Source organism: Labrus bergylta, chromosome 14 (assembly GCF_963930695.1).
Source record: "Labrus bergylta chromosome 14, fLabBer1.1, whole genome shotgun sequence".
In the NCBI taxonomy this organism is placed as follows: Eukaryota; Metazoa; Chordata; class Actinopteri; order Labriformes; family Labridae; genus Labrus; species Labrus bergylta.
This window is the reverse complement of record NC_089208.1, coordinates 3,094,019-3,119,179: the sequence shown is the minus strand read 5'-3', so window position 1 is coordinate 3,119,179 and position 25,161 is coordinate 3,094,019. Positions and strand designations below refer to the sequence as shown.

The 25,161-nt window shown below is 42.3% G+C and overlaps 1 protein-coding gene across 4 annotated transcripts; it reads right to left on the bottom strand.

The window, feature by feature from the left end:
- Window positions 1-963: 963 nt before the first annotated feature.
- emsy (EMSY transcriptional repressor, BRCA2 interacting) lies at window positions 964-25,063 on the bottom strand. 4 transcript variants are annotated; one of them, XM_020647127.3, is made up of 20 exons: window positions 24,854-25,063; window positions 22,834-22,942; window positions 22,332-22,431; window positions 22,169-22,243; window positions 20,839-21,014; window positions 20,595-20,750; window positions 18,894-19,153; window positions 18,589-18,814; window positions 18,147-18,365; window positions 16,409-16,558; window positions 16,016-16,189; window positions 14,992-15,128; window positions 14,718-14,891; window positions 9,962-10,151; window positions 9,067-9,234; window positions 6,363-6,518; window positions 5,950-6,146; window positions 4,865-5,476; window positions 3,317-3,721; window positions 964-2,115 (listed from the first exon to the last, which is right to left on the bottom strand). In XM_020647127.3, exons 1-20 carry the CDS (start codon window positions 24,854-24,856, stop codon window positions 1,933-1,935), a joined length of 3,870 nt encoding a protein of 1,289 aa, XP_020502783.2. In that variant the 5' UTR covers window positions 24,857-25,063; the 3' UTR covers window positions 964-1,932. The 4 variants fall into 4 exon arrangements, with proteins under 4 accessions (XP_020502783.2, XP_065819126.1, XP_065819124.1 ...); XM_065963054.1 differs by having other exon boundaries at window positions 964-2,103; XM_065963052.1 differs by having other exon boundaries at window positions 3,317-3,718.
- Between the last annotated feature and the right edge of the window lie 98 nt (window positions 25,064-25,161).

Genomic DNA, 25,161 nt, shown 5'->3' with positions numbered 1-25,161 from the left:
AAGGGTTAGCTCAAAGCTCCTGTGAGGATTTTGAAACAGAATGAAATTAATACTGATGTCTCAACATGACCTACAAAAGCCTCAGAGAGAAGACTGATTATTTTCTTTAGATTTATTTTGAAAGCCTCTCCCCCCTTGCCGTGGGGGTAAACGAGAGCTCCCTGCCGAAAACATCCTTTTCTATATTTTCATCGAGTTGAAGGAAAGTCATTTAAAAGAACGAGATTTTGCATATGAAATGTACTGGATGGGAAAGAGATGAATCAAGCAATTGGACCAGGGGATGTGACTTTCTTACTCCATGTCCTATTGTTTACAGCAGAACAAACACTTAGCCGTGGGTGGAAAGGGGGAGGGGCTACTGCCCTTTGTGATGTCATGAAGGGAAAATCTCCAAACAGCCTGTTTGAGCACACATTTTCTGAAAAGTGGAGCAGGCAGAAGACGGAGAGGATGGACTTTTCTCATCATTGGGGGGTTTGTAGACGTACTAGAGACACATGTTAGTGTTGGAGGAAAATGGTGAAGTGTATTTTGCATACCATGTGACCTTTAAAACGTGTATCTATTCTTCCAAGCCTATGAAGAGTAACTTCATGTGGTTGCTCGTTTGTGCAGCTGGTCTTATTTGATTTTCTTCATCCTTTCTTTCTTTGTGTGTCTGATGTCTGGTGGATGTTTTACTTCTTGTATTCTATTTAATGTAAAGGAGAATTGACCTTAACATAAAATTCCATCCAGTAGCTACACCACTTTTCCCGTTCAGGTCGGTGGAGCCGATCCCAGCTGTCATTGGGACGTCAGACTGGGATTCAAGGAACCTTCGCTGTGAGGCAACATCACTAACCACTGCACCACCACAGTGCAGCCCTCTTTAAATTAAATTGACATGTAAGGACTGAACCGTACATTACACTCTGAATCAAAAAGTTTGCAACCAATAACTCCGTATGAACAAAGACGTTCTACTCAGCTGATTTATTGTGCAGATTAAACAGTTTGTTTTTAACTAGTCATCTAGTTTGAAAAGGTATAAAAGAAATGCATAGTTTAAAAACACACTATGAAACAAAAACACACTATGCAACAAAACCATACTCAGAGAAATTCTGACAGCAACTTTATGAACTCCAGATTATATCTTACAAATACATTCTCTTTTACATCCCATCAGTTACCATGAGCAGTAACACATTCTGTGTGCTGGACTCAATCTGTCCTGCGGGACCCCCTCTTCAAGTTGCTTCATGTTCCACACAGAGATTCGATCTGCAACAGCTTTCTCCTCCCTCTTCTGAAAACTTCAACCCCAGAAGGGTTTGAAGAGATTTTTACTGTTGCAGAGTTTCACCTCAGTCAAAGAAAAATACTGTTCAGCTATTGTTCAAACCTGCAGGTCATCAAAAGAAGAAGAAGACCATCAGCTGGAGAGTCACTGCACACACATTTTAGAGACCAAAGCCACTAATGGGAAACAGGTATTTGAAACTCAGGACAATTAAAATAAATGCAAGCCTGCAGGGGTTTAATCCAGCTGTGTGCTTGTGGGAGCACGGAGCCAAAAAATCCAAATTTCATTGATGTGTGACTTTCTTGCAAAAGTCCTACAAGTAACGACATTAATGTACTGGAATCATTAAATCCTGTTTGTTTGGAATGGCTGCTTTCCAAAATGTCCGGGGCAGCTCTGAATCCACCTCGCTCCCAGGATTTAAATCCAACGCTCCTCTCTGGCAGTAAAGAACACATCTGCCATTAGTCTTTGAGAAGAAGGCTTATAATCAACTAAATAATATTTACAAGGAAAACAAAAGGCATTCTTGATCTTGCTTTCTTAAAAAAATGTCCATAAAGTCTTTGTCCTCTGGGTCCGAGACCGCAAACACAACAAGAGTCTGAGCTGCTGCATTCAGTTTGGAGTGCGGTTTGTGTTTATGGTTGGTCGGGGGGGCTGGCGGCCGCGGCCTCGTCGTTGCTGCTGTCCACCTCCTGCTCCATGGGGCTGTCCTCCTCCAGCTGCTGGCTGGTGTAGTTGGTGATCTCCAGGAAGCCGCTGGGCTCCACCACCACGTTGGACTGGCTGGAGTCCGGCAGGATGGAGTACTGAGGAATCACCTGCACGTGTTAGTCACACATTTGGGGTTTCAGTCAGTTCAAATCCCTGCTATGATCTCGTAATGTTGTTCTGTTCAACTTTATTTAAGTTAGTGTATCTTAAAAGAACGTCAGGTAATTTAAATATCTTATTTCCCGCCCATTTGTTTCAGTGGATCGGTCTAACTTCTGGGGTTTGGAATACTAAGTGGCTGCAAAGGATCATGAACGTGATATCTTTTGGAATTATTGGTTGGTTTTTGCTCACATTTGGAGATCGATGAGAAGACAGACACCACAGAAAAAGTGTGAGAACCGAGCACACGTGACGAGTATCTTCAAGCAAATATCAAAATCTCCTCAATTAATACAGAGCAAATTCTAGCTGTAAGAAATCATGGATGCCGTCGTAATTCAGATTCTTTTAGGTGATAAAATCAAAATGTACCAGGGGTGTACACTGAACATGTACTTTAAATAAACCTCTCTAAAATATCCAATTAAAGAATGATCATATAAAACTTCAAGTATTAAAGGTGATTTGTGACTTTATGCATCATGTTGTTCATAAAGAATTTTTTTTCTCTTTTGCATCAAGAAGTAAACTAATTAAATACTTAAATGACATCAGGTGATGTATTTATCAGTGTAATCGGGATATTTAGTCGATATTGTGTTTTTATATGCAATCTGTCAGATGTTTGCGTGGGTCACTTACACACAACTTTGTTTCTCACAAATCAGGAGTGAAATAAAGATGTAAATAAAGACGAAAACTGTCAATAAGTCCAAAACGAGTCGCAGAGGAGGGAATACAAAGTTTGAACTTCCTGTGGTAATAAAAAAAGAAGCACTTTCAATGTGTTTTATTTTTTCTGAAATATTTATGAATCAGCATGTTGGAAAAAAACAACGATACAAAAGCTAACTATTTTATTTACATTTTAAGAACACTTATTTGTTGGTTAAGTCCTTACAGGTTAATATCAGAACATTTAAAGTGCTGTTTTATGTTCATGATTGTATGATCTTCTCTATACTTTAAACTATATAAACACTTCCACAACTAACTGCTGTTGTCTAGTTTAAAGTTCTTTTTTTGAGCTGCAGTGATCATGGCTGACTTGTAAAATAGTTTCCAAAAAGAAGTTTAAATGAGAAAGGCAGACAAACATCAGCGTGTAACCTGAACTCTGGGATTTATAACATCTGTATTTTTTACCTCGATGACCTCCAGGTCCTCTTTGCTCCTCTGTGCAGCGAGGGTCGGCATGCAGCTGAACTGCGGCTGCTTAGTGTGGGAATGATGCATGGAGGTCCCGGAGCTGCTGATGAACTGGCCCGAGTCCAGCGTGCCGGACACAGCCTGAACCTCCAGAGCTTTCCCCAGAGGGCCGCAGTCGCTGGAGGAATCCACCACTACGGGCTCCGTGCTGGGGTCAATCTCCGCCTCCATCATGGAGATCTTCAGGATGTCCGACACTGAAGGCTTGTCTCCCGAGGGCCCCGAGCTGGACTCTGGGATCAGTTTGGCTGTGGCCTCGGCGCTGCTGAAGACGGGCGATGTAAGGTGGGAGCTGCCGAAGGTGATCTTTGTGACTGTGGCGCTCTGTGTGATGATCGGCTGCTGTGGGGGGGAAATATTTAAATGACAAGAGGAAAACGTTTAGAAGACCTGCCTCTGGACTATGGATGAAATGTAGCTTTTGTGCTAATTCTCTCATATTTACAAACATGTGATTTGCTGATGTGTTGATTAACGTGTAGTGTCCTAATTCAATTAATAAATATGAATGTGTTTTATTTGTTTGTTTTGTCCTCTAAAAATGTTGTTTCTTTTGTCTGTTTTGTTTTCTAGTGTCCATTAAAGGCTTTATCTGTGATTTTTCACACTTAAATGTAGAAATGAAGTCTAGCCTCTGAAAATAACTCTGTGAGTCATGACTGTCTACAATGGGTGTAACACCCGAGTCCCACTGTCTGTGATGTTTTCAGAGTTTTCAGAGTCCTATCTTCACTTTGTTTACATCGTCGGGACGGCCGGCTGACTCCTCCCCTCGTGTATAAAAGTTGTTTAATTGAGGGACTAGAGAAAAGAAGAATAACATACTGTACTCACTGCTTAACTGTGTTTCTAGATCACGCTCATTTCAGGTAAATTTACATGCAGTGTGAAGATACCAGCATAATAAAGATCGCTAGCATTAGCATGCTAACACAACAATGCAGCGCAAGTTGTTTTGGTTTCATGCTGGTGCTCAAGGGCGACATCTGCTGGATCAAAAAAATCACATATAAAGCCTTTAAGCCGACGTGAGCTGGGTATCCATCAGGAGCAAAAAGTAAAACTTCTACCGACGCTAACGCTGTTGCTTTTTGATAATTGCTAACCCAAATCTTAAAATCAATGAAAAGAGTTGATTGTTAGTGAGACTGAAAACTACATCAGAGCAGATGTCATACATGGTTTGAAGGGACACAAAGCAGGGCACGGCTGGAGCTGCAGCCAGCGTTGCTAACAGCTGTAAAATGATTACTCACTGCTTATCAGCCTGCGGCCTTTTCAGAGTAAACATGACAAGAGTTTCATTGTGTCTGAAAGCACAGCAGGAAAACCCCCAGCACTGCCACACAAACTGCTTACGTCAGATGCCTCAAGGGAAAAAAAACTCTGGGCTTGAATAAAAAATAAAAAAAGAGCCCTTTCTTGTACATTGTTTGTTTTCTAGTCCAGTTGGTGCATGACGGTGTTTGGTGTGTAAACTCTCACCTGGCTAGAAGCAGCCTTCTCGGTGCTGATTGGGTGATGTGCCTGCAGCGGAGGAGGGTGGGACATGGGCGTGTGAAGGGGTCTGTGGTGGGACGTGGGTGCCTGCTGGAGCTTCGGGAGCTGCGGCGTCACCACTAGGGACTTGGTCGGCGTCCCCGGGCTCGTGACCTTAGGCCCGGTGGATGCTGGAGCGACCACGGGTCTGTCTTTGGGACTCTGCGTTAAAACCTGGGGTTTGGGCAGACTCTGCACCAGAAGCTTTGGGAGTTTCTTGATGGGCGGGGGCATGGAGGGGAAGGTGGAGGAGGAAGAGGAGGAAGGCTGACTGATCTGCGGTTTGCTCTGCAGCTGAGGTGGAGGAGGAGGAGGAGGCTGGCTGGACGTGGAGGTGGAGGTGGAGGTGGAGGTGGAGGTGGAGGTGTGTCGGCTCTGCTCAGGCGCGGTCTGGCTCACAGGAGGAGGCTGCGCGGCTGCAGAGTGAGGGGTTTGCTTCGTGGGCTCCGGGGCTGATTGGCTGGAGCGATAAAACAAACCCGTCTGAGGGTCCAAAGTGTCGCCTTCCATCTCTGCCACCTCCAACACCGTCTCTGATTTACTCTGACTGTCAGAGGGCTGAAACACAGACCAGAAAGACCAGTGAGGGAGTGTTTTCAAGAACAGGAGAATTCACCCAAGAAGCTGACAGCTTCACTGCAGACGCAGGAAAACAACTGGAACATTTTTATAATCAAGAAGACTTCAGGGGCGGCGTGCTTCATGCATCGGGCTAATGGAGAACTTTGGAGTCTGCAAGTCTATTTAAAAATCTGAATGAATCAGTGAAAAAGATAATCAATGTTGACTCTTGGAGTCAAAAATGCCACTACACTGCGTCTGTTTGATATTAATCTAACTCTAATTTACAATTTGACCCCCCAGAAGAACTGTGATTTCTGTAGGTTTCTGTCTGCACCAACTTTTAAAACTGTGTCCCAACGTTTCTAATACGTCTATAGAAAGGGAGCAACACAATTATCCCAAGGGTCATTTGTTGTATTTTTAACCCTGCATTATGTGCGCAAGTCCTTTCTCTAAAGCGTCCTCACCGTTTGGCTGACGTGTGGAACTCCCACTGCTGCTGCTGCTGCTAATGCTGCTGCTGCTGCTGCAGGGACAGCAGCCGGTTTGGTTACCATGGTGACCTGGCTGGTGACGATGCTCTTGAAGGGCTTCACCAGCTGCTGAGTGGAGGACATGACCACGTCATCGTTATCCGTGGACACAGCCAGCCTGCTGACTTTACCTGAGCAGGGGAAGACCAGGTGTGTTGTTAAGAGGAGTGGATTACATGTGGGACAGGACAAACACACACACAAACACACAAACACACAAACACAAACACACACAAACACAAACACTGTGTAAACAAGGCAACAGCAAAGATCTAGAAAAGATTGTTGTGCATTTTCTTGGTACAGTAATATACAGTACTCTAAAATCAGACACTGGAGCGTCGTACTTGGTGGGATGTACTCGGTGCTGGGCTCGGCCTCTGAGGTGGAGGGTCTGGGGGACTCTGGGCTCGGCTTCTTCTCCTGGGCCAGCTGAATGGGCACGGCCATCTGACTCAGGTCGATGGTGTGCTGCCTGGGTTTGGACTCTCCCTTCTCCTTCACTGCAGGGAGAGAAAAACACAAAGTTCATTAAAATATGCAAATCTGACCAGTCATACCTGACAACCACTATTCACTCATTTATTCTGACTTAAGTTATCACAAGATCTGAAACACTTTTACGAGCGCTGAGACAGATAATAAGAACTATGTTTTGTCCGTTTTGTGGAAACCACCAGAGACAGCTTGTGAGTGTGTGACGGTCTCAGGAATTTTTGAAAGCACAGGGGAAAGACAGAAGGTCTGAAAGGTCATGTCCTTCAAAAGACCGTCACACAAGACTGTCTCAGGTGGGTTCCACAAAACGGACGAAACATCATCCGGTCAAAACGAACTAATAGAGCAGTGTGTGTGAGTGATTCTGTCTCTTTCACAGGTTAGACTGTTTTTCCTATTTACTTGAGTTGTATACACATAATGACTTTCATTCCTGTTAATGTTGTTTGCTCATTTTTTTATTTATGTTTGTCTTGTCATTTTGTATTATTATTATTATTTTTTTTAAATTTTTGATACTACTCTTCTCAAATTTACTTTTATTTTTTTTCACCCTTATCTATTTATTTTATTTAGTTATTGTATTTCATTTGTTGTGAGTTTTCCACTCTTGCACTTTTATTCTAAGAGGTGTATTTGTTGGACTGACACGGTTGTTTATAGGGAGAAGTGATACTGGGTTTTTGAATGTTTCTGGGAAAAAAAGAAAAATGTTGACTGCATCCCACTGTACTGCACTGTATGTCTTGAACTTGCTTTAATAAAAATATGTAAAAAAACAAACAAAAAAAACAACAACTAATGGGCCGCTCACTCAGTGACTTCCGGGTCACTTCAGGTGTTTGGTACACTCCCTTCAGACGTTTGTAAATTAGTTTGGTGACTCAAAAGTGTTCTTCCACTTGTAAATAAGTCTCAATCTTTGTTAAAGTGTTTCACACTTTGTTATTTTGGTTTGCACTTTCCCAGCCACCGTACTTACATACTTACTAATGAAGTCCTCGTGGTTTGAATTACAGACCTGTTTGTGATGTTAAGCTACTTGTGACACTCAAACATTCCTGCAGGTGTTTCATATTAAAAGACTACCACGGGAAAAGAAAAAAGGACTTCTGCCTATTGAGCCACCGAAAGACTCTGAATGTGAAGCATGTGGACAGGAAGTGTTGAGTTTCACCCAGGTTATTAACCACAACTTTTAACTCTGTGACTCAGTCCTGGGGTAGCACCCTTTGAAGGACCCGGTCTTCTGATCCTGCGTACTCACAAAAACTCTTCTTGTATCCGCTACAAACACTCCTGTAATGATCCCTACATTTATGTCTCTTTATAGTTTGTCTATGTACATCGTATCGGTCCCTATCAAATTAAACAGTAATTAATAAATAATAGCCCGCGCAGGCCCACCTGAAATGAGACGTCCTGGTCTACAGAGGATCTGTTTCTAAGTCCTGCTCCTGTTGCCTGGCAACCTCAACAGCTGCACAGGAACCAGGTAACTTCACCTTTTATTCTAACGATAATTTGAAGTGTCAAGGCCCCTCAAGAGTCCGAAACATGTTTTTCAAATTTGTGTGCAATGAATCTTAAAATATGTTTGGTTGCACCGGATGGATGCTTTGTCGGCTACTTTTGAAGGAACCTTCGGTGCGCCGCTGTGACGCAATCTGTCTTCAGATGTGACCTCTGAAGGATGCAGACCCTGCATCAGGACATAACTAACATCTTCCTCCTATGCTGTTCTTTGGTATGGCAACTGACAGGTGTGTAAAAGCACTATAGACGTTTATAATGAAATAGAACCATTAATATATTACACTCATCACCTAATGTTGAAATTCTCAATTCATTTGTTTGAGTTATTTTTCTATTCTGGAAAAAGTCAAAACTCTCAGATTTAAGAAACTTTAGTTTAAACTCTGTGACATCAGACTGAATGTATTTACGTTGTGGATAAAACCAGACTTTTGAGGGAGTGATGTTTGGGAACACCGATCGGCTTTTTTTTAAATAATTTTATGACATCTTTTTCCGAGCAAACAACCAAATGATTGATTTTGAAGTTATAGAGCGATATGCAGACAATTAAAGCAATGTTTAGTTTGCAGTCTTAGTTCGACACATGTTTCCTGAAACACTGCAGAAATGTTAAGTCCCAACTGTCAGCAAACAAATTAAAATCTAAATATATCCAAATATAGTAGAAAAGAAAAACAGGGAAAAGTCTGCGTAACCTTTACTCTCAATAAAGGACAGGTTGTCTGTTTAGATCAATTAAAGCCTTTTTAACTGTGATGTTTTGAGTTTATACAAAGAGATCACAAGGTGTCAGACAAAGTGAAATGTAATTGGCTGTTCATTATTGTTGATGTAAGACTGAGTCTAAAAAATGCTCATCTAATCATCTATCCGGTTCTGCAGGCTTGTAGTCCAATGAGATGGTTGTGATGTCAAACCCTCAGGAAGTGTAAAAACATAACGACTGTGAGCCGCATGCTTGTTTGTCGTCTGGCTCGTTGGCTCTCTTTCCACATGACGACATGAAAGGCTCACCTGTTGTCTGCTGCAGCTCCAGCAGGGCTTTTATGGTGGAGGTGGCAGACTGGGATTCCCCTGCAGACAGCTCCTGGTAGATGATAGTGGGGCTGGACTCCACGGAGACTTCCTGCTCTGTCCAATCGTGCTCTCTGGAGGAGACCACGTGCACTACAGGCTGAGGCTCTGAGGAGTGACGGGACAATGTGACAGAACTTAACAGGCTGGGGGGAGTTTTCACATTGAGCTCTGCGCTGATGTTCAAAATTTACTTTGGAACTTTTTGATAATGCGTTTTTAAACTACACAATCGGTGTTAGTACTGAAGCTTTAAAACAAAAACTTCAGATATTTAGTTATATCTTTAACCCAGAGAAAGAGAGAGAGAGAGAGACAGAGAGACAGAGAGAGAGAGACAGAGAGAGAGAGAGAGAGAGAGAGAGCACTGTCTCAAATCGCCGGTAGCCTAGAGGTTAGGGTGCACGCCCCCATCTACAGAGGCCCACTTAGAGGCTACAGTCCTCTAAGTGGAAGGCCTGGATTCAAATCCCACCTGAGGCTCCTTTTCCTACCTTTCATTCCCCCCTCTAGAGAGAGAGAGAGACAGAGAGAGAGAGAGAGAGAGAGAGAGAGAGAGTGAGGGCAAGAGAGAGAGAGGCAGAGAAAGAGAGAAGGAGATAGAGAGAAGCAGAGAGAGACAGAGAGCGAGAGAGAGAGAGAGATAGAGACAGAGAGAGACAGGAGAGAGAGAGAGAGAGAGAGACAGAGAGAGAGAGACAGAGAGCGAGAGAGAGAGAGAGAAGCAGAGAAATAGAGAGAGAGAGACAGAGAGAGACAGAGACAGAGAGAGAGAGAAGCAGAGAAATAGAGAGAGAGAGAGAGAGAGAGACAGGAGAGAGAGAGATGTTCTTACCCTGAGCACTGCTGTGGGAGGTCTCGCCCGCCGAGCTGCTGGTCTCGTCCTTCGTGGACCCGTCCTGTCCCGGGGTCTGACCCTGCCCGATGTCAGCTGAGCGGCTCACCTGCTGCAGGGTCTCTGTGACCATCTGTCTGGTCTGCTCGACCAACGCCGCCTGGAAGACCGGCTTCGGCTTGATGAGAACCTGGACGGAGAAAAAACACAAAGAATGATTTCTAGTGTTCTGTTGAACAGGTGATCTACATCTTCTTCGACTGAAAGGGAAGTCCCACCGACCAATCAGACGAGCTCGTGTTCCTTTTTAATTAAGCCAACAAGTTTGGAGGTTTTGATTCCAGGCAAGGACAGCAACTCGAGTGGACGTGTGTGGGGAGAGGTTTGAGAACGGCCCAGGGAGAGGAGGATGACATGCAGGGAAGGAGCCAGAGGTCAGAAGGAGCCAGAGGTCAAGATTCAAGCTTTGTGGACAACGGTCTTTGTACATGGGGCCGGGCAAAATAACCACTAGGCCAACAACGTCACATTTTACTGCTTTGCATGACTAGTTGGGTTCAAGTTATAAATGTTAACATAAAAACCTTTTTTAGACTTCTTTGAGTCTCTCTATTTGAAAACCTGTAAAAATATTGAAGAAGCTGGGGGTGCTGATGGCCTAGCGGTAAGGTCGTGCCCGGGTTCAGTCGAGGTTCAAGTCCGACATGACACTCCTTTCCACATGTCCCTCCCCACTCTCTCTGTCTTCTGATTTCCTGCTCTACGCATCGTCCCGTCTAAATAAACTTTTTCTTCTAGAACTTTTAAGTGTTTGAAAATGTTTTCACCCACGTTTCGTTTTGAACTGTGACGTGATTTTCAGACGAGCCGTTTCTATTTTTAGCTGGTTTGTGGTTGACGACACGGCGGCTCGTCACTGCGGGTCCAGTACAGTGCGTGTACTGTACACTGAATACTACACATGACTCACAGACCACAAGTTCCCCTCCAGGAGAGAAAAGAGGAACTGAAGCCGTGCTAAATTTAGAACGTAGTGAGGACTCTCATGAAGCTATGACGTACTGTTGGTGAATGAACTGGAAGAAAATCAGAGGACTATTGATGACGTTTTTAAACTTTTTGAAATACATTAAATGTTCATTAAAAAACAAATAGTTAATCTAAGAGATACTAGCATCCTTCACCTTTACACAACATGCTTTGAGTGTGCAACAAAGTAAACACCTGGAAACCAGTGTGATGGAATTCACCCTAACCTCTATATCAAAACACTAATTTATATAACATTTAAATTCCCCCAAATAGATTTAAAAAGAAACACTGGGGGAGATTTTAAACCGCTATCACCTACATTCTTTAAATTCACTAAATACACTTTCAGATCTCACATCAGGCAGCGTCACAAGTATTTGAAATGTCTTCTTTTGTATTTAAAAACAGATGTAAAAAAGTCCCCAGGAACTGAAAAATCACCGATAGTAGTTTTTTTTATTCTTCAAATGTATTAAACAGTGGCTTCTATCAGGTGACAGCGCTGAGCTTTTATTACACATTTCAGAGACGAGACAATCATAATTACAGCTTTGTTTATTGACATTGAACCAAACATTTAGGAAGAAGCTGAAGAGGCTAAACGGCTAGACGGCCATGACATCATGTAACAGCGCTCCAGTCTGCGGTGATGTAACGCACGCCTGCTCAGAAGCTGAGTCACGTCTCATTTGACGCTGAAAGTTCTTCTGGGCTGTACCACTTGTTGCTGTTTTTTTCTTTGTTAGATTTATTTTGGGTCTTTTTATGCCTTTATTTTAGATACAGGACAGTGGATAGAGTCAGAGAGAGAGTGGGGAATGACATGCAGGAAAGGAGCCAAAGTAGGACTCAAACTCAGTCGGCCCGCTCGAGGACTTAAGCCTCTGTACATAGGGAGCATGCACTAACTGCTAGGCTACCGGCAGCCTTTCTCCACCAATTTGTTTTTGCCTCTTTCACTTAATTTGTGCAGCTTTATTGTTTGGGTGCAGCTTTATCACCCTCATGTGCATCCAATATTTTCCTGATTCTTCCAAATATGACAATATTTAAGATTTAATAGGATTATTCATCAGCATTTTCAGTTTGGATATTTGTATTTTTTATTGACTGGATATTTTTTACATTTTAAGGGAATCATTCTTCGATCTGCACACGGAACATTGATAATGTGTGTCTAAATCTGGTTCTAAGTGGAGTTTGTGACACAAAGCCTCTTTTTTTGTTATATTTTTTATTTGGGGGCCTTCATTGGAGAGATAGGACAGTGGATAGAGTCAGAGTGAGTTGGTTGCATGTAAATGAGAATAAAGATTGACTACTCATTACTCATTTGACAATTAATTATTTTGAAAAATCTCAAAACTTTTTCTTACATTTTGTATTTGTAAAATAAAATTTGGGTTGGGTTCTGGAGGGTCTCTGGATCCTCACCTGCTACCAGTTCAATTTTTAAACTTGATCTGTTCGCAGGAGAGGTGCCAGTTGGCCGCCTGGGCACAGCCGAGGCCCCCAACCCCCAACTGCTCGGGCGCTCTTACATGTGCATTTTCCATTGAAACATGTTCCTGTTCCAGGTTCCTGTTTGTGCACGTGTGTGTGTTCCTGACCTGTGTGTGTGTTAGCATATCTCAACAACAGAGTGAAAAAAATGAATTTCCCCCTCAGGGATTCATAAAGTATAACTTCTTCCTCTTCAAACAAAGACAGTTTGATGTCTACACAGGTATATGTGTGCTGAAACACTTTCACCATAATTATTCTTTAAGGTGATATTATGTCTGTTTTTGATCTGCTGCAAAAAGTGTTCCAAAGATCAGTGAAGTACTTGTTAAATAATAAAAAGAAAGTAGAAAGTAAGACTGGATTTGACGGCCGTTCACCCGCCCGGCTTTTTGTCCTCAATTAATTAAAAGACTTGTTGTTCTGTGCAAAAAGGGGAAGCAGGTGGAGGAAGAGGAAAGGTCAGTGTTAAAGCCCCTTTATTCAACCATCCGCCTACAGAAACAGGGATTTTCCTCTGCCATGTGCACAGAAGCATGATTTTTTATTTGACTGAATCTTTTGTGAAAACATCCAGTTTAGGAGTTATCAGATTAACAAATGCAGGAGAGAAAGAAAACATGCAATTTGTTCTCTTTCAGAACACATTTGTTGTACAACGATGTCCAGCTAACATCCAGTAAAGCATCTTAAAGGTGACATATCCTCCTCTTCAGTGTAAATAAGTCTCAGAGCTCCTAAAAACATGTGTGTGAAGTTTCTTGTTCTAAATCCACTCTGATCCTGTATTTGATCATGTCTATACACCCCTCTATTTCAGCCCTGCTCAGAACAGGCTGTTTCTGTGTCTGTACCTTTAAATATGTAAATGAGCTGTGTCTGACCACGCCCCCTCTCTGGAAGGGCTCAGGTTTACTCTGTGCTTTCTCGCTCCATGTCTTATTGTTTACGGTGAGAAGGCAGACTCAGAGGGCAGAACAAACACCTAGCTGTGGGAGTGTCACCCACCTGGGGGAGGGGCTACTGCCCTTTGTGATGTCATGAAGGGAAAATCTCCAAACGGCCTGTTTGAGCACACACTTTCTGAAAAGTGGAGCAGGCAAAAGATGGAGAGGATGGATTTTACTCATCATTGGGGGTTTTTAGACGGACTAGAGACACATTAGTTTTTGGAAAAACATGGCATTTTGCATAATGTTAGAGCCATTTGTGTGTTCAGTATGTATGTGTGCTCTGTGGTAGTTCCTTGTGGTCACAGTAGGGGGCAAATTCACTTTGGTGTTGGGAAGGTTACAAGTAGAGGAAGAGTTAATCACGGACAGGTGAGCAGCCCACCGTGAGAGGCACACAGTTTTTGACCGCTGTTGAAATGTATCGTGAATGGAACATTTATCCTGGCTTTGTTTTACATTGAAGTTATAGTGGAATAAGAGTATGTAGACAACCAGATTATGTATTGTAAAAGAACGATTCCGATAAACCCGTTTGAGTGTGACAGCACAGAGTTGATTGAACTATTGCCACGAAACACGGAAACAACGCCTCAATTAAGTACGATAGGCTCTCAGCCCCTCAGTGGCTCAGACTCTTTGATAAGCAAGATCAAGCCACTACACATAATAAGTAACCTTTAAGAAAAAAAGAACCCTTGTGGTGAATGAATGTCACTCACAAGGTCATATGAATATCAACTTGATGTCATATGATAAACTGATTGTCTTGTGGTTCACCAGGGTCGAATGGTTTTTAATTCAGTACACTAAAGCTACTATTAGAAGACAAATTCAGCCTCTGGCGTCTCTCAGTGGTGAATAGGAATAGTTACTGTGTGAAGTGTGTGTTAATGTTAGACCTGGTGTCATTGTTTGTATGTGCAGTTTGTTTTTCTTTGTATTTTATGCTGTTTTTGGCATTTCTGATCTACATTGGGATGTCTTGATGTAATACATGATTGTTGAATTAACTGTTAATTCTTGTGTTTTTCTCCTCATTGTAAAGCACATTGAGCTCATGTGTAATGAGATACTTGAGTTTAATCCAATCAAAATAGATTATTCATGAGGTGTAGATCACAGGTATGATACCGTACTTTTCATTCAAAATTTGAGATTTTATGTTTGTTTGTCTTTCTTAACTTTATTGCTTGTTTGAATGAAATAAAATATACAAATAAAAAAAACAAAACTAAAAGACAAGGAAAACTAAAAGAGAAAAATCTCACCTGAGTCTTTCCCTGCTGGCCGTAGACGATCTTGGTCGGGATGATCTTGGTGGCGGTGGTCTGGGATCCGGAGCCCATGCCTTTGGGCTGGGTGACGATCATCTTGGTGATGGGTCTGGAGGCGGTGATGATTGCTGGTTTGCTCCCCGTGACAGCCTGCAGACCCTTCTCACCCTGAGGAACAACACAGGGCAAAGACTAAGACCACAGCACGTCTGATTGGACGCAGCGGCTGCATCACTAAGAAAGGTCACGGAGTGATTGTTCGACTGACCCCGGCGTTTAGAAGTGTGGTGACCACGTTCTTGCCCGGCAGCCCCTGGATGGTCGCTCCTTTCCCCGTGGTCTTCTGAACCACGATGACGTTTGGCTTGGAGGTCATGGGGATGGTGGTGATCTTAGTGGTCGTTCCTGAAGGAGAGAAAAAAATATTTTAATTAAACTAGAACTGATCTTAACTCGGGACGGGGATAGAAACTTGGTTTTATTAAGGACCTGGTTCTGCATTTTTCAAAACCTAAAATCAATAAAGTCTGAGCTGAATCCGTACTGCTGTTGAGTCTGATTGGTCCTATAAGGTTAAGATATATCTCATATTTTGCTGTGCTCAAATGCAGTACATGGACTGTCTAAAACATGCAGGTCAATTTATCTTGCAAAATCACTTCTCGCAAGGGAAGGATACAACCTCCATGCATGGCCCGGCACATCAGCATTGTGCATCAAATTAAATCAAAATGCAGAAAATTAGACTTTCTTCAGGTCGAAGAAACTCTGTTAACTCTGCTGCTGCCGACATTTATTCTCCTTCCAGACTCAAACTTTGCAGCAAGTCCCCGTTAGTTTTAAAGTAAAAATCCAAAGTTGAAATCTGTGTTGAAGTTGGCAGGATAAAAGCTAGCTTAGATATCTAACATAACACCGTGACAAATAGGCTACATTTTGATGTGTTCAAGGTCGGGTCAGCAAAGGTGAATAAAAATGGTAAATAAAACGTCATCATGATGTGTTTGTAAAGACAAGAAAAAGACAATTTAAGTTAAGGCCAGAAAAATTAAGAAATCCAGATGTTTGGAGGATAAATTTGTTGGTTTTCTTACAGATGGAATTACGACTTGTTTCCCTTCCCACTCATCTCGTCTTTCCAAAAGAATTGATAAAGGTATCGATAAAGATTCAGATCATTCAGGAGTCTTGATATCAATAACAAATACACCCTCCCCATCCCTGAGCTCAACTCAGGAGCAGAGATGATTTCAAATCACATCGATCATTATCGACCTATCGGGGAGACTCACCAGAGACGATGTTACTGCTGATGATTTTCCCGCCCAGAGTGGCCAGAGACTTTGGCACCACCGTGATGATGCTGCCGCTGGTGGTCTTCACGTAGGTGGTCCCCCCGCTGGAGGCTGTGATTCTGGCTCCGATGCCCTGGCTAACGGTGGGTCTGGTGTAGGTGGCCTGGGAAGCTGCGTACAAACATACAGCGTTACTTTCTGAGAATGAGGTCTGGGTGTTAAACCTTTGAATTAATACAGACTGGACAGTGTTTCTGTCATCAAGGAATTACGCCCGGTCGCCCCCGGTTACCAGCTATGACATAGGAACAACTACTAAAGGAACTTAGTTTACTGGATGGTATTTGAGGTTCATGGTTTTCGGCTGCCTTCAGATTTTGAGTCGCTCACCTGTGGACTGCGTGACCAGTTTGGTTGTCATAATGGCTCCGTTGCTACTGACGACCATGATGGGGGACGAGCTGCTGCCGGACAGAGCCACTGACGACGGCTTGGGAAGGATTTTGCTTGGCTGAACCTGCTGAGTGATTATCTTCACTCCTGTGGAGGAAACAAAAAAACTGATTTAATCCTGCAATATAATCACGTTGAGCTTTTCTTATGCTAACACTTAAACGAGGAAGATAATCTAATTATGTGTATGTTTTAAAAGACTCAGACAGTCTTTGGTGAGTCAAATGTGTTAACAAATGGTTTACGAGCAATAATTCATACTGGTGCAGAAATATTCAACTTTAATTTTACACACAAGAAACCCAACATCCTGCAATATATTGATGCCAGCCATTAAGCCTAACATTTTTTAAGCTTTTACTTCCAGGGATAAAACTACAATTATGTACATATGTATGAAATGTAAGAAAGTAATGTGTACAAAGAAAAAGAGAGATAAAAATATATAAAGAAGGAAAGAGAGAGACAGATTAAGAAAGCAAACATGAGAAAAAGGACAAAAGAATATCAGATTCGATGTAAGGATGCAGAGAAATAAATAAAGATTAAACATTTAAAGAAAAGTGTTGTCATAATCTGCAGAACTAAAGAGGAGACATGTCTGACATTTCCTGTTTTTTCAAATGATCTGACAATCATGTGAAGGTGAGTGAGAAGGGTAAGTATCCTAGACATTTCATTACAGATCAAATGAAGGATGATGAAGAAATCTAAAGACAACGGCGTATGTCTGATGTATGTTCAGACAAATACTCTGAGATACAGATAAGAGTGCAGGTGACCTGGTACCCCGCTCTATACTGCCCTCTTGTGGTCTAACTACAATAAAGCGAGCTTGCATTTACTTTAAGTAGCAAACAATGATGCATTGAGAAACTTGATAGAAGACCTCGATGGTGAAGCTCCAGTGAAATATTTGTGGCTGCAGGCGTCAAAACGCTGGAAGCCAGCTTTTAAAAAAAACCTTAATTATAAATGTATTTGTCGGCTCATTAACTCAAAATGAGATCACCCTGGCTTTGTGCAGCACTACACGCCATCACTCCAAGATATGGAAACACTGGTACAATTGTAAACCTCTTCAGTGATTTCTATACCGTGCACTGCGTTCATGTGTTTTGAAACTGTGCTTTGAAGTTGGTTTATTTTTCTATTGTTTTATTTGGACCCTGAGTCTAAAATAAAGTTCTGATTGGTTGAGAGAAAGTAATGAAAATGAAGCAGTTGCTGTAGGGACTTGAGTTGGGAATTGGAGGGTCGCCGGTTCATGTCCCAGTGTGGACCAAAATATTGAAATTGGTCTGGTAGCTGGTGAGGTACCAGGGCACTTCTCGGGTACTGCCGAGATGCCCTTGAGAAAGGCACTGAATCCCCCAACAGCTCTGTGTAGCAGCCCCACTCTGACATCTCTCCACTAATGCATGTCCACAGAGCCTGTTTATGCATGTGTATGGCTTGGGCCTATGTGTGCGTGGAGCATGTCTCCCAAAACTAGAATTTCCCTCAGGGGTTTATGAAGTGTGTAAAATATTTGTTCAAAATAAAATCAAAGAGAAAATGACAGACAAAGAGAAAAGAGGAGGAAAGCAAAGAATGGATAGAGATGGTTGGAGAAACAACAGAATAAAAATGAAATCAAAAAAAAAGACAGATTCATCAGGGTAGTTGGTCTCACCTGACTCCTGTTTGATCTGGATGGTGGGCTTGGATCCGGGGGAGCTGCCGGTGGTCTGTGTCACGCTGACACTCGCAGCACCTAAAGGTGAGCCCTGCTGCAGCTGTTTGGGGGACTGCTGTTTGGGGAACTGGGCCAGAATCTGAGCGGTCGAGCCCACCATGGTTTTAGGGGAGGGGAGTCGGGCCGACGCCACCTTCACTCCGGCTGAACCAGAACCTACAACAAAAAAAACAAAAAACAGATTAAAAAAAGACAGTGAGACTTCACAGAACGCTTTAGGAGAGGCTGCTGCTTCACCTTGACACAAACACATCTTCTCAAACGTGTTGCCAAGACAACCTGATGGTCAAAGCGGTACACTAACAGGCTCATCTTTAAAACAGAGTAATCAGGATTGACTTTACACGTTGATGTGTTTGGATGAAAAAAAATGACCTACACGATGAGACCGTCGACATGACCACAGAGGGAGTGGAGGAGACCACTGTGGTCACTGCGACGGTGTTTGCCGGGCTGGAGCTGGCCGGGAACACCACGGTCTGTTTCTGTGTGGGCGCCGTCAGGATGGAGGAGGACACCAGCTTGGACAGAGCGGCGTTGTTGTGAGACTTCGACAGGATGTTGGGGACAAAGTTGGAGCTGGGAGACGTCGTCACGATGATCACCTGAAAGAAGACGACACATTTAATCCTCGTTTAATTATTCAGAAAGGTCATAAAAGGTAAAGTGAAAAGTCTCCTGCACCTTCTGCGTGGTGTTGCTGGTGGTCTGGATGGTGGGCTTGGTGAAGGTGATCTTGACCGGGGACAGGTGCGGCGGCAGCGAGTTGGCGATGCTCTGCATGATGTTGCTCATCTTGGGGCTGCCGCTCACAGGCACCGTGATGCTCTTGGACACCTGCGGGGACACTTTGGTCATCTCCTTCAGAATCACCGGCGACGAGCTGGACGAGTTGGTCCGCCTTCTCTTGCGCGGTTTCTCGTCTTCATCAGAACAGCTCACACCTGTGAGGAAGAGGGGGGGCGGAAGTTCAGTATATGGAAATGTTATATGGACTAAAATGATCAGAAACACTGGACTTTAAGATCTTTTTTTTTTCACTTCACCGTCTGTGAAGCTTCTTGTTATAAATCCACTCTGATAATTAAGACCTTATGGTTTATAAATCTCAATCCAAGCTGCTTTAAAGTCTCCGGTGTGGTAAGAATCAATCAATCAATCAATTTTATTTGTATAGAATGAATGAATCATGTTTCCTGTGGTGCGTCTACGTCGTCATAAACTTAAAAAAATATATCAGTTTCCATCACGGCATTAGTTTACTTCGTTTTTGTTTATTTTACACAAATGATTCAATTCAATAAGTGCGGAGTAAAAAGCCCTTTATCGCCCCCTCCAGGCTGTTTTCGGCACTGTTAAAAAAAAATTAAATACGCTTTTTCTCCTAGAATGTATCAATGTATGAGACAAGAAAACATATTTGTATTTTCATTTCATTGTACAGTGTTCCCCTTTGTTATTTTTTTGTATTATATCTTTGCTTTAATACAGTGTATAGCTTCTGTACAGTTTATTTTAATTTACTTAGCTGTTATTTTTTTTATTTGTACTTTTCTACTCTCTTTCTTCTAATGCGATTCTATTTTATATATAATTTAAACTTTTTTTGGAGAAGCTGACTTAGGGAGAAACACACAAAAATTCCAATGTACAGTACCTGTGCAAATGGCAACAAACATCTATTCTATTCTATTCTTTTCTGTATCAAATGTTCCCTTAAAGAAAAAATACATTCATTGTTTTGTGGGGAAAATTATTTGAAATTTTCTCTCCCTTTGTTTTCAAATCTACAATAAGGAACTCTCTGTTTGGTACCGGCCTGTTTTTCTTTTTGACAATTAAAACCTTTTCTGTTCTGTTTGTTTCACTTTCAGTTAATGCTCTTAAACTTCTCTTTCCACAGCTACCAAAACCAGCTCATGTTGGTTGTTGTTGTACTCGCCTCCCTCCGCTGGCTCCCTAGCCCCCTCTTGTTCATCAGAGCTTTTAACCCCTTACACCCCAACATAATCGCTCAGCTCCTCTGAGCAGTCTCTCCTTGTCGTCCCTCGAGTTCAGCGTAAACTCAGGGGCCACCGCGCCTTCTCAGTTGTTGACCCCGTTCTTTAGAATCAAACCTTTTTTTATGTCCTTCTTAGTTGCTGTTTTTGTTTTTACATCTTGTCTGTAAAGCACTTTGATCAGCTGATGCTGTTTTTAAAATGTGCTAGACAAAAAAATGTTTTTTCTGGACTCCTTCTACCGTTTCAGGATCAGACTTTATTAATCCTGAGGGGGAATGTGTTCCTTACAGTTGCTCTTCAACACAACACAGCAGTCGTAAACATGGAAATATTCAATCTCTAAATTGAAGTTTAGATTGATTTTAAAGGCGCTGACACTCACTCTTCACATAGACCGTGCTCCCGCTGGGCAGCACCACCACGTTGGATGAAGGACTGGGTGGTCGTGGTGATTTCACCGTTGCGCCGATGGTGCCGCTGGTCGCCGTGGCGCTGGTGGAGGTGCCGGTGGTGCTTGTGTAGGAGTAACAGACCACCACTGCGGGGGGAAGGACATTAAACGTGTCATTCGACTTTATGTCTATTTTAAAGCATGTTAACTGTAACATGAAGAGAAGCTGACCCACCTTCTTTGTTTCCGGTCTCAGCTGGCAGTAGAAGAGAAGCGTTCTGATTGGCTGTGGCACTGGCTACAGCGTTAGCAGTGACAGTGAAGGCTGTCTGAGGGACCAACCTTGGCATCAGGGGAACCAGCCGGCGTCCTTCAATGGACCATTTAGACGAGCTGTTAGGACCCGACACGCTGCAAAAGAGGACATGTTACTTCCACTTAAACAATGCATTTAAAAACATAATATGTAGGAATTCATTTTGGTGCACTTTGAGACTTAAGGTCTCTGAGTTGCTCTGTCGTTAAACGCACAGCGCTGTTACGCCTCCCTCACTACTCCCCCTCACAGACAGCGTGCATTCATTAACAAGCAGAGGAGCGGTGCTGTGAGATGCTGAAGACACATCAGCAGACTTACTAAGTTCAGTAATATTACTGGATTTTGGCAAATATGACTCTGCTAGCATCTTCAGTTCGATGTAGAGACAACTTTTAGTGTAAGATGGATTTGGGTTAAGACGACTTTCTGCACCCAATAAAGCTGCTCAACATGAGACTACGGTGACACTGATAACGATAGAGCCCATCATTACGTCACAATCTGTGATGAATATCTGCAGGGATGGACACTCTGCTTCTTACTCTGTCACTCTCTCTTTCTCTTCTTGGGTTCTTGGATGGTGAGCGGTTCGATCTGTGGACATGGTAGAGACTCTTCTCTGCCTGTTTGAAGTTTTTGTGCCAATAGACCGACTTTGAAACGACTCCTTTAAGAGGGAAAAGTTAGAGATTGTTGCTTTAAAGCATTTTTCTTCACTTTAAGTTAATGAGACCCAGCGTGTAGCAGCCACTTTCTGGTTGTTTGTTGTTTTGCATTTGTTTTTGTTGTTGATGTTTGTGAACACCAGGGGGCAGTGGGCACCTTGCCAAGCACATGGGTTGATTAGGAACTCTTTAAATGTACCAGGTGTGTCACTGTTGGGTGATGCACCAGGATTGGACACAGGTTTTTTTACCACATGTCAATGAGACAGGTCAATGAATGCAGTTGGAAATGTTTGTATGTCTAAATTAAATGAAGAAACAAGAGATCCTGACTGGACATTGAACTTATTGCGTGCGTAAGGCCTCACTGGAACGGTGCATCAGTGGCTGTTTGTTGAGTTTATGTGGTTTGTTTATAATTGTAACTTAAGTTGTTGTTTTTTGGACAAATAGCCACAATACAGCGTACTCCGTTTGAAGAGAAGATAAATAAATCATCAAAAGTATCAGCTGATTCCATGTGCTATGTTCCTCTACAAACTGAGAGGTGCTGCATATGAACAACACAGATTCACACTTACTGGTATGCGATGGTGGTGAGGCGTTCATCATTGACAGCTCTGCGGACCTCTGCACGATGGCGCTCTGTTGAGATACTGCGATGGAGGAGGACAAAATGAAACGGCACATTTTTCAAAGAACAAAATATTTAGAACTTGTCGTTGAATTTTAAGAGATATTTACCCAAGGATTTTGGTGAGCTCTCCCAGCAGATCCTTCTTGTCTTTGGTGAGATCTCCCTGGGCTCGCAGGGCGCTGATGACCCCGGCATACGCCTCCAGCTCTGCAGAACAGAAACACACATGAAACACCAGAGTTACTAACACGACCCTGTTCATCGAGCAGAGCAGTCAACCTCAATGCTCAGTGATCCTTTCCGAGACAAAGAAGAGCTTCACAATAAGACTGTTAACCTTGACAACTTTAGATTAATGAGATGAGTTCAATCAGAAAAAAACCCAGATAACGTGTGCTTGAATAATTTAAAAAGATATATATTTGGGGCTTTAATTTAGAGACAGGACAGTGGATAGAGTCAGAAATCAGGGACATAGAGAGAGTGGGGAATGACATGCGGGAAAGGAGCCACAGGTCGGACCACAGCCTCTGCACATGAGGCGCGCACAAACCACAAGACCACTAGAGCACCCTCATCCTGTATTTCATTTGTATTTTATTCACTTACCCAATTTACGGAGAATTCTTTTGCACTCGTCCCTGCCCAGGTCGAGGATGGTGGGCCACACCACCGGCATGGTACCAGGCAGCACGGGTTTCTCCAGCTGAATCATGGTCTGAGTGAAGAGAAGCAAACAAACCGTTGTCTTGTTCCTCTTTAGCAGTTATAAACACATCATTTACTACAACAGCTGTTCTACATAGTTGAGAATAACAGCAGGGTGTATTAAGGATCCTCCAACTTCAGGTCCTCAGATATCCTAGAAATACACACAAATATTTGAATCCCAGAGCTGTGGTGTTATCGTGAACTGCACCAAAGGTCAACTATCTTTTAAAACTGTCATCACAGCTTTACAGTCAAATTGATTCTGTAATATCTGCACCGATACATGTTTTACATGACTATATTTATTTAAACTTAATTAAATGAAATGTACTCATCCAATCAGCAGAACTCTACCAACTGGCAGCCTAAATTTAACACATCTCTAGGGTGTCTCTAGGATCTAGGGTCGTCCCGAAACCAGAATTTTAATATGATACCAATTACAAAATCAAACAATATCTGTTTAGATAGCATATTTATTATCATATATTATTGTTTTGATATATTTATATTCATTTCATTTATTTATTGTTTTTCAAAGTGTGCAGAGTTAAAGTTTGAATGTGATGCAGTTGTTGTAAAATCAATGAGTTATCGTGTTTAATAATCGTTAACTTGATATCAATCCAAATAATCAGGGTTATTATTTTTGCCATAATCGAGCAGCCCTAGATAGATAGACTTTATTTGGCATGGACATCACTGATTGGACGAACCAGATTTATTGTTTAAGTGTTTTAGCAAACAGACTAGATCTCAACACCTGTCCAGATAGATAGATAGATAGATAGATGATAGATAGATAGATAGATGATAGATAGATGATAGATAGATGATAGATACTTTATTGATCCCGAGGGAAATTCAAAGCATCCAGTAGCAGGTTACAAAGACGTACATGAAACATTTGTTACAAATTAACCACAAAACCGACGCCCCCTCCCTCACATACATATATATTAACCTGAAAAGAGATTTAAAGAATAACTCTAGATGAATCAAACTTAAACTGTGCAATTAAAAATAGATTTATACAAGAAATGTACATAACCCGTGCAGGGATAAAAATATATGTGACATTTAAACAAGAACCTATAAACAGTTGAGGAAAAAGAATCTGTAATCAGACCTGAATATAAAAAATAAAAAAGTGTTGTTGTGTTGTTTATATATGTACAGCAATGTTTACATAACAGACATTAAATAACAGGCAGTGCTATTTCAGTAACTGAGTGTCCCACTAGAGGCTGACTCTTGGGACAGCTGTGCAGATGGAGAAATGGAAAAAGGAAGATTTTAATCCAGGTGTGCTGCTTTCCACCTGACGTAACCGTGAGGTGTTCACGGACGTTTGACCAGGGGGACAAAAGAGCTCTGAAGTCTGTGAAACAGATCGTTAGTCTAATTATTTTGGCAACTCAGACGACACCTGTCATTAATACATTAATGAGCACAGGTGTGTACATAGGTTAAGATAAGAGCTCCTGCAGATAACAACAAAGTGAGTTTATTGACCACCAGCTGGGCCTCTCTGTCATCATGGGGGGCGTTTCAGGCCAATCACGGACAAAAGTGGATTTTTATTCTATTTAAATGCTGCCTAGATATCAATGTACAAATCAGAAAGCAGCTGAATGCTCTAAAAAATATCAAACACATGAATCTGTGCTCATTGTCCCTGAAAATATGGAGAAGAAAAGATTTAAGCGTTTTGTTTATGGGTCACAGCGGGGATCCTCATGACCCACAGCGGGAAGAAACACAGACAAAAACATCGAAACATGTCTGATAAATACTCAGAGCAAGCCACGACACGTAGAAAAGACTTGTATATTTGTTAAGTTGCTGATAAAACCTCAAAGAGTGTCAGTAAAGAGTGTCAATAAAGAGTGTTAGCTTAGCTGAACTAATGTCTTACCATCGGTTAGCAGCGAAACTTCAGATCCAAACAAACATCGCGAACCATAAAAAGAGACCTTCAGCTAAGCGGCCGCATCTTCAAAATGTTCTCCGAAAAAATACAGCGACTGGAAAGTGAAGCTTAAGCTGCTGGAATAGTCCGATCGCTGCAGTGTTTATGTTTACTGCTAACTAGCAGCGGCTGGCCTGCGGATGTGGATGGATGAGTTTCTTCTTCGTGGGATTTGTGACGCTCGATGCGATGCAGGCTCACTGCTGCCACCTACAGGTAGATTGTTAAAGTAATTAAATAAGCGATTAATTAAA

Bases quoted from the DNA above. Each gene is read 5' to 3' on its own strand.
- emsy (XM_020647127.3), bottom strand. The intron at 20,751-20,838 runs GTGGGTCAGCTT...TTCCCCCCGCAG, and splicing joins TGAGACCGGAAACAAAGAAG to TGGTGGTCTGTTACTCCTAC. The intron at 18,366-18,588 runs GTAGGTCATTTT...TTTTTGTTGTAG, and splicing joins CATGTCGACGGTCTCATCGT to GTTCTGGTTCAGCCGGAGTG.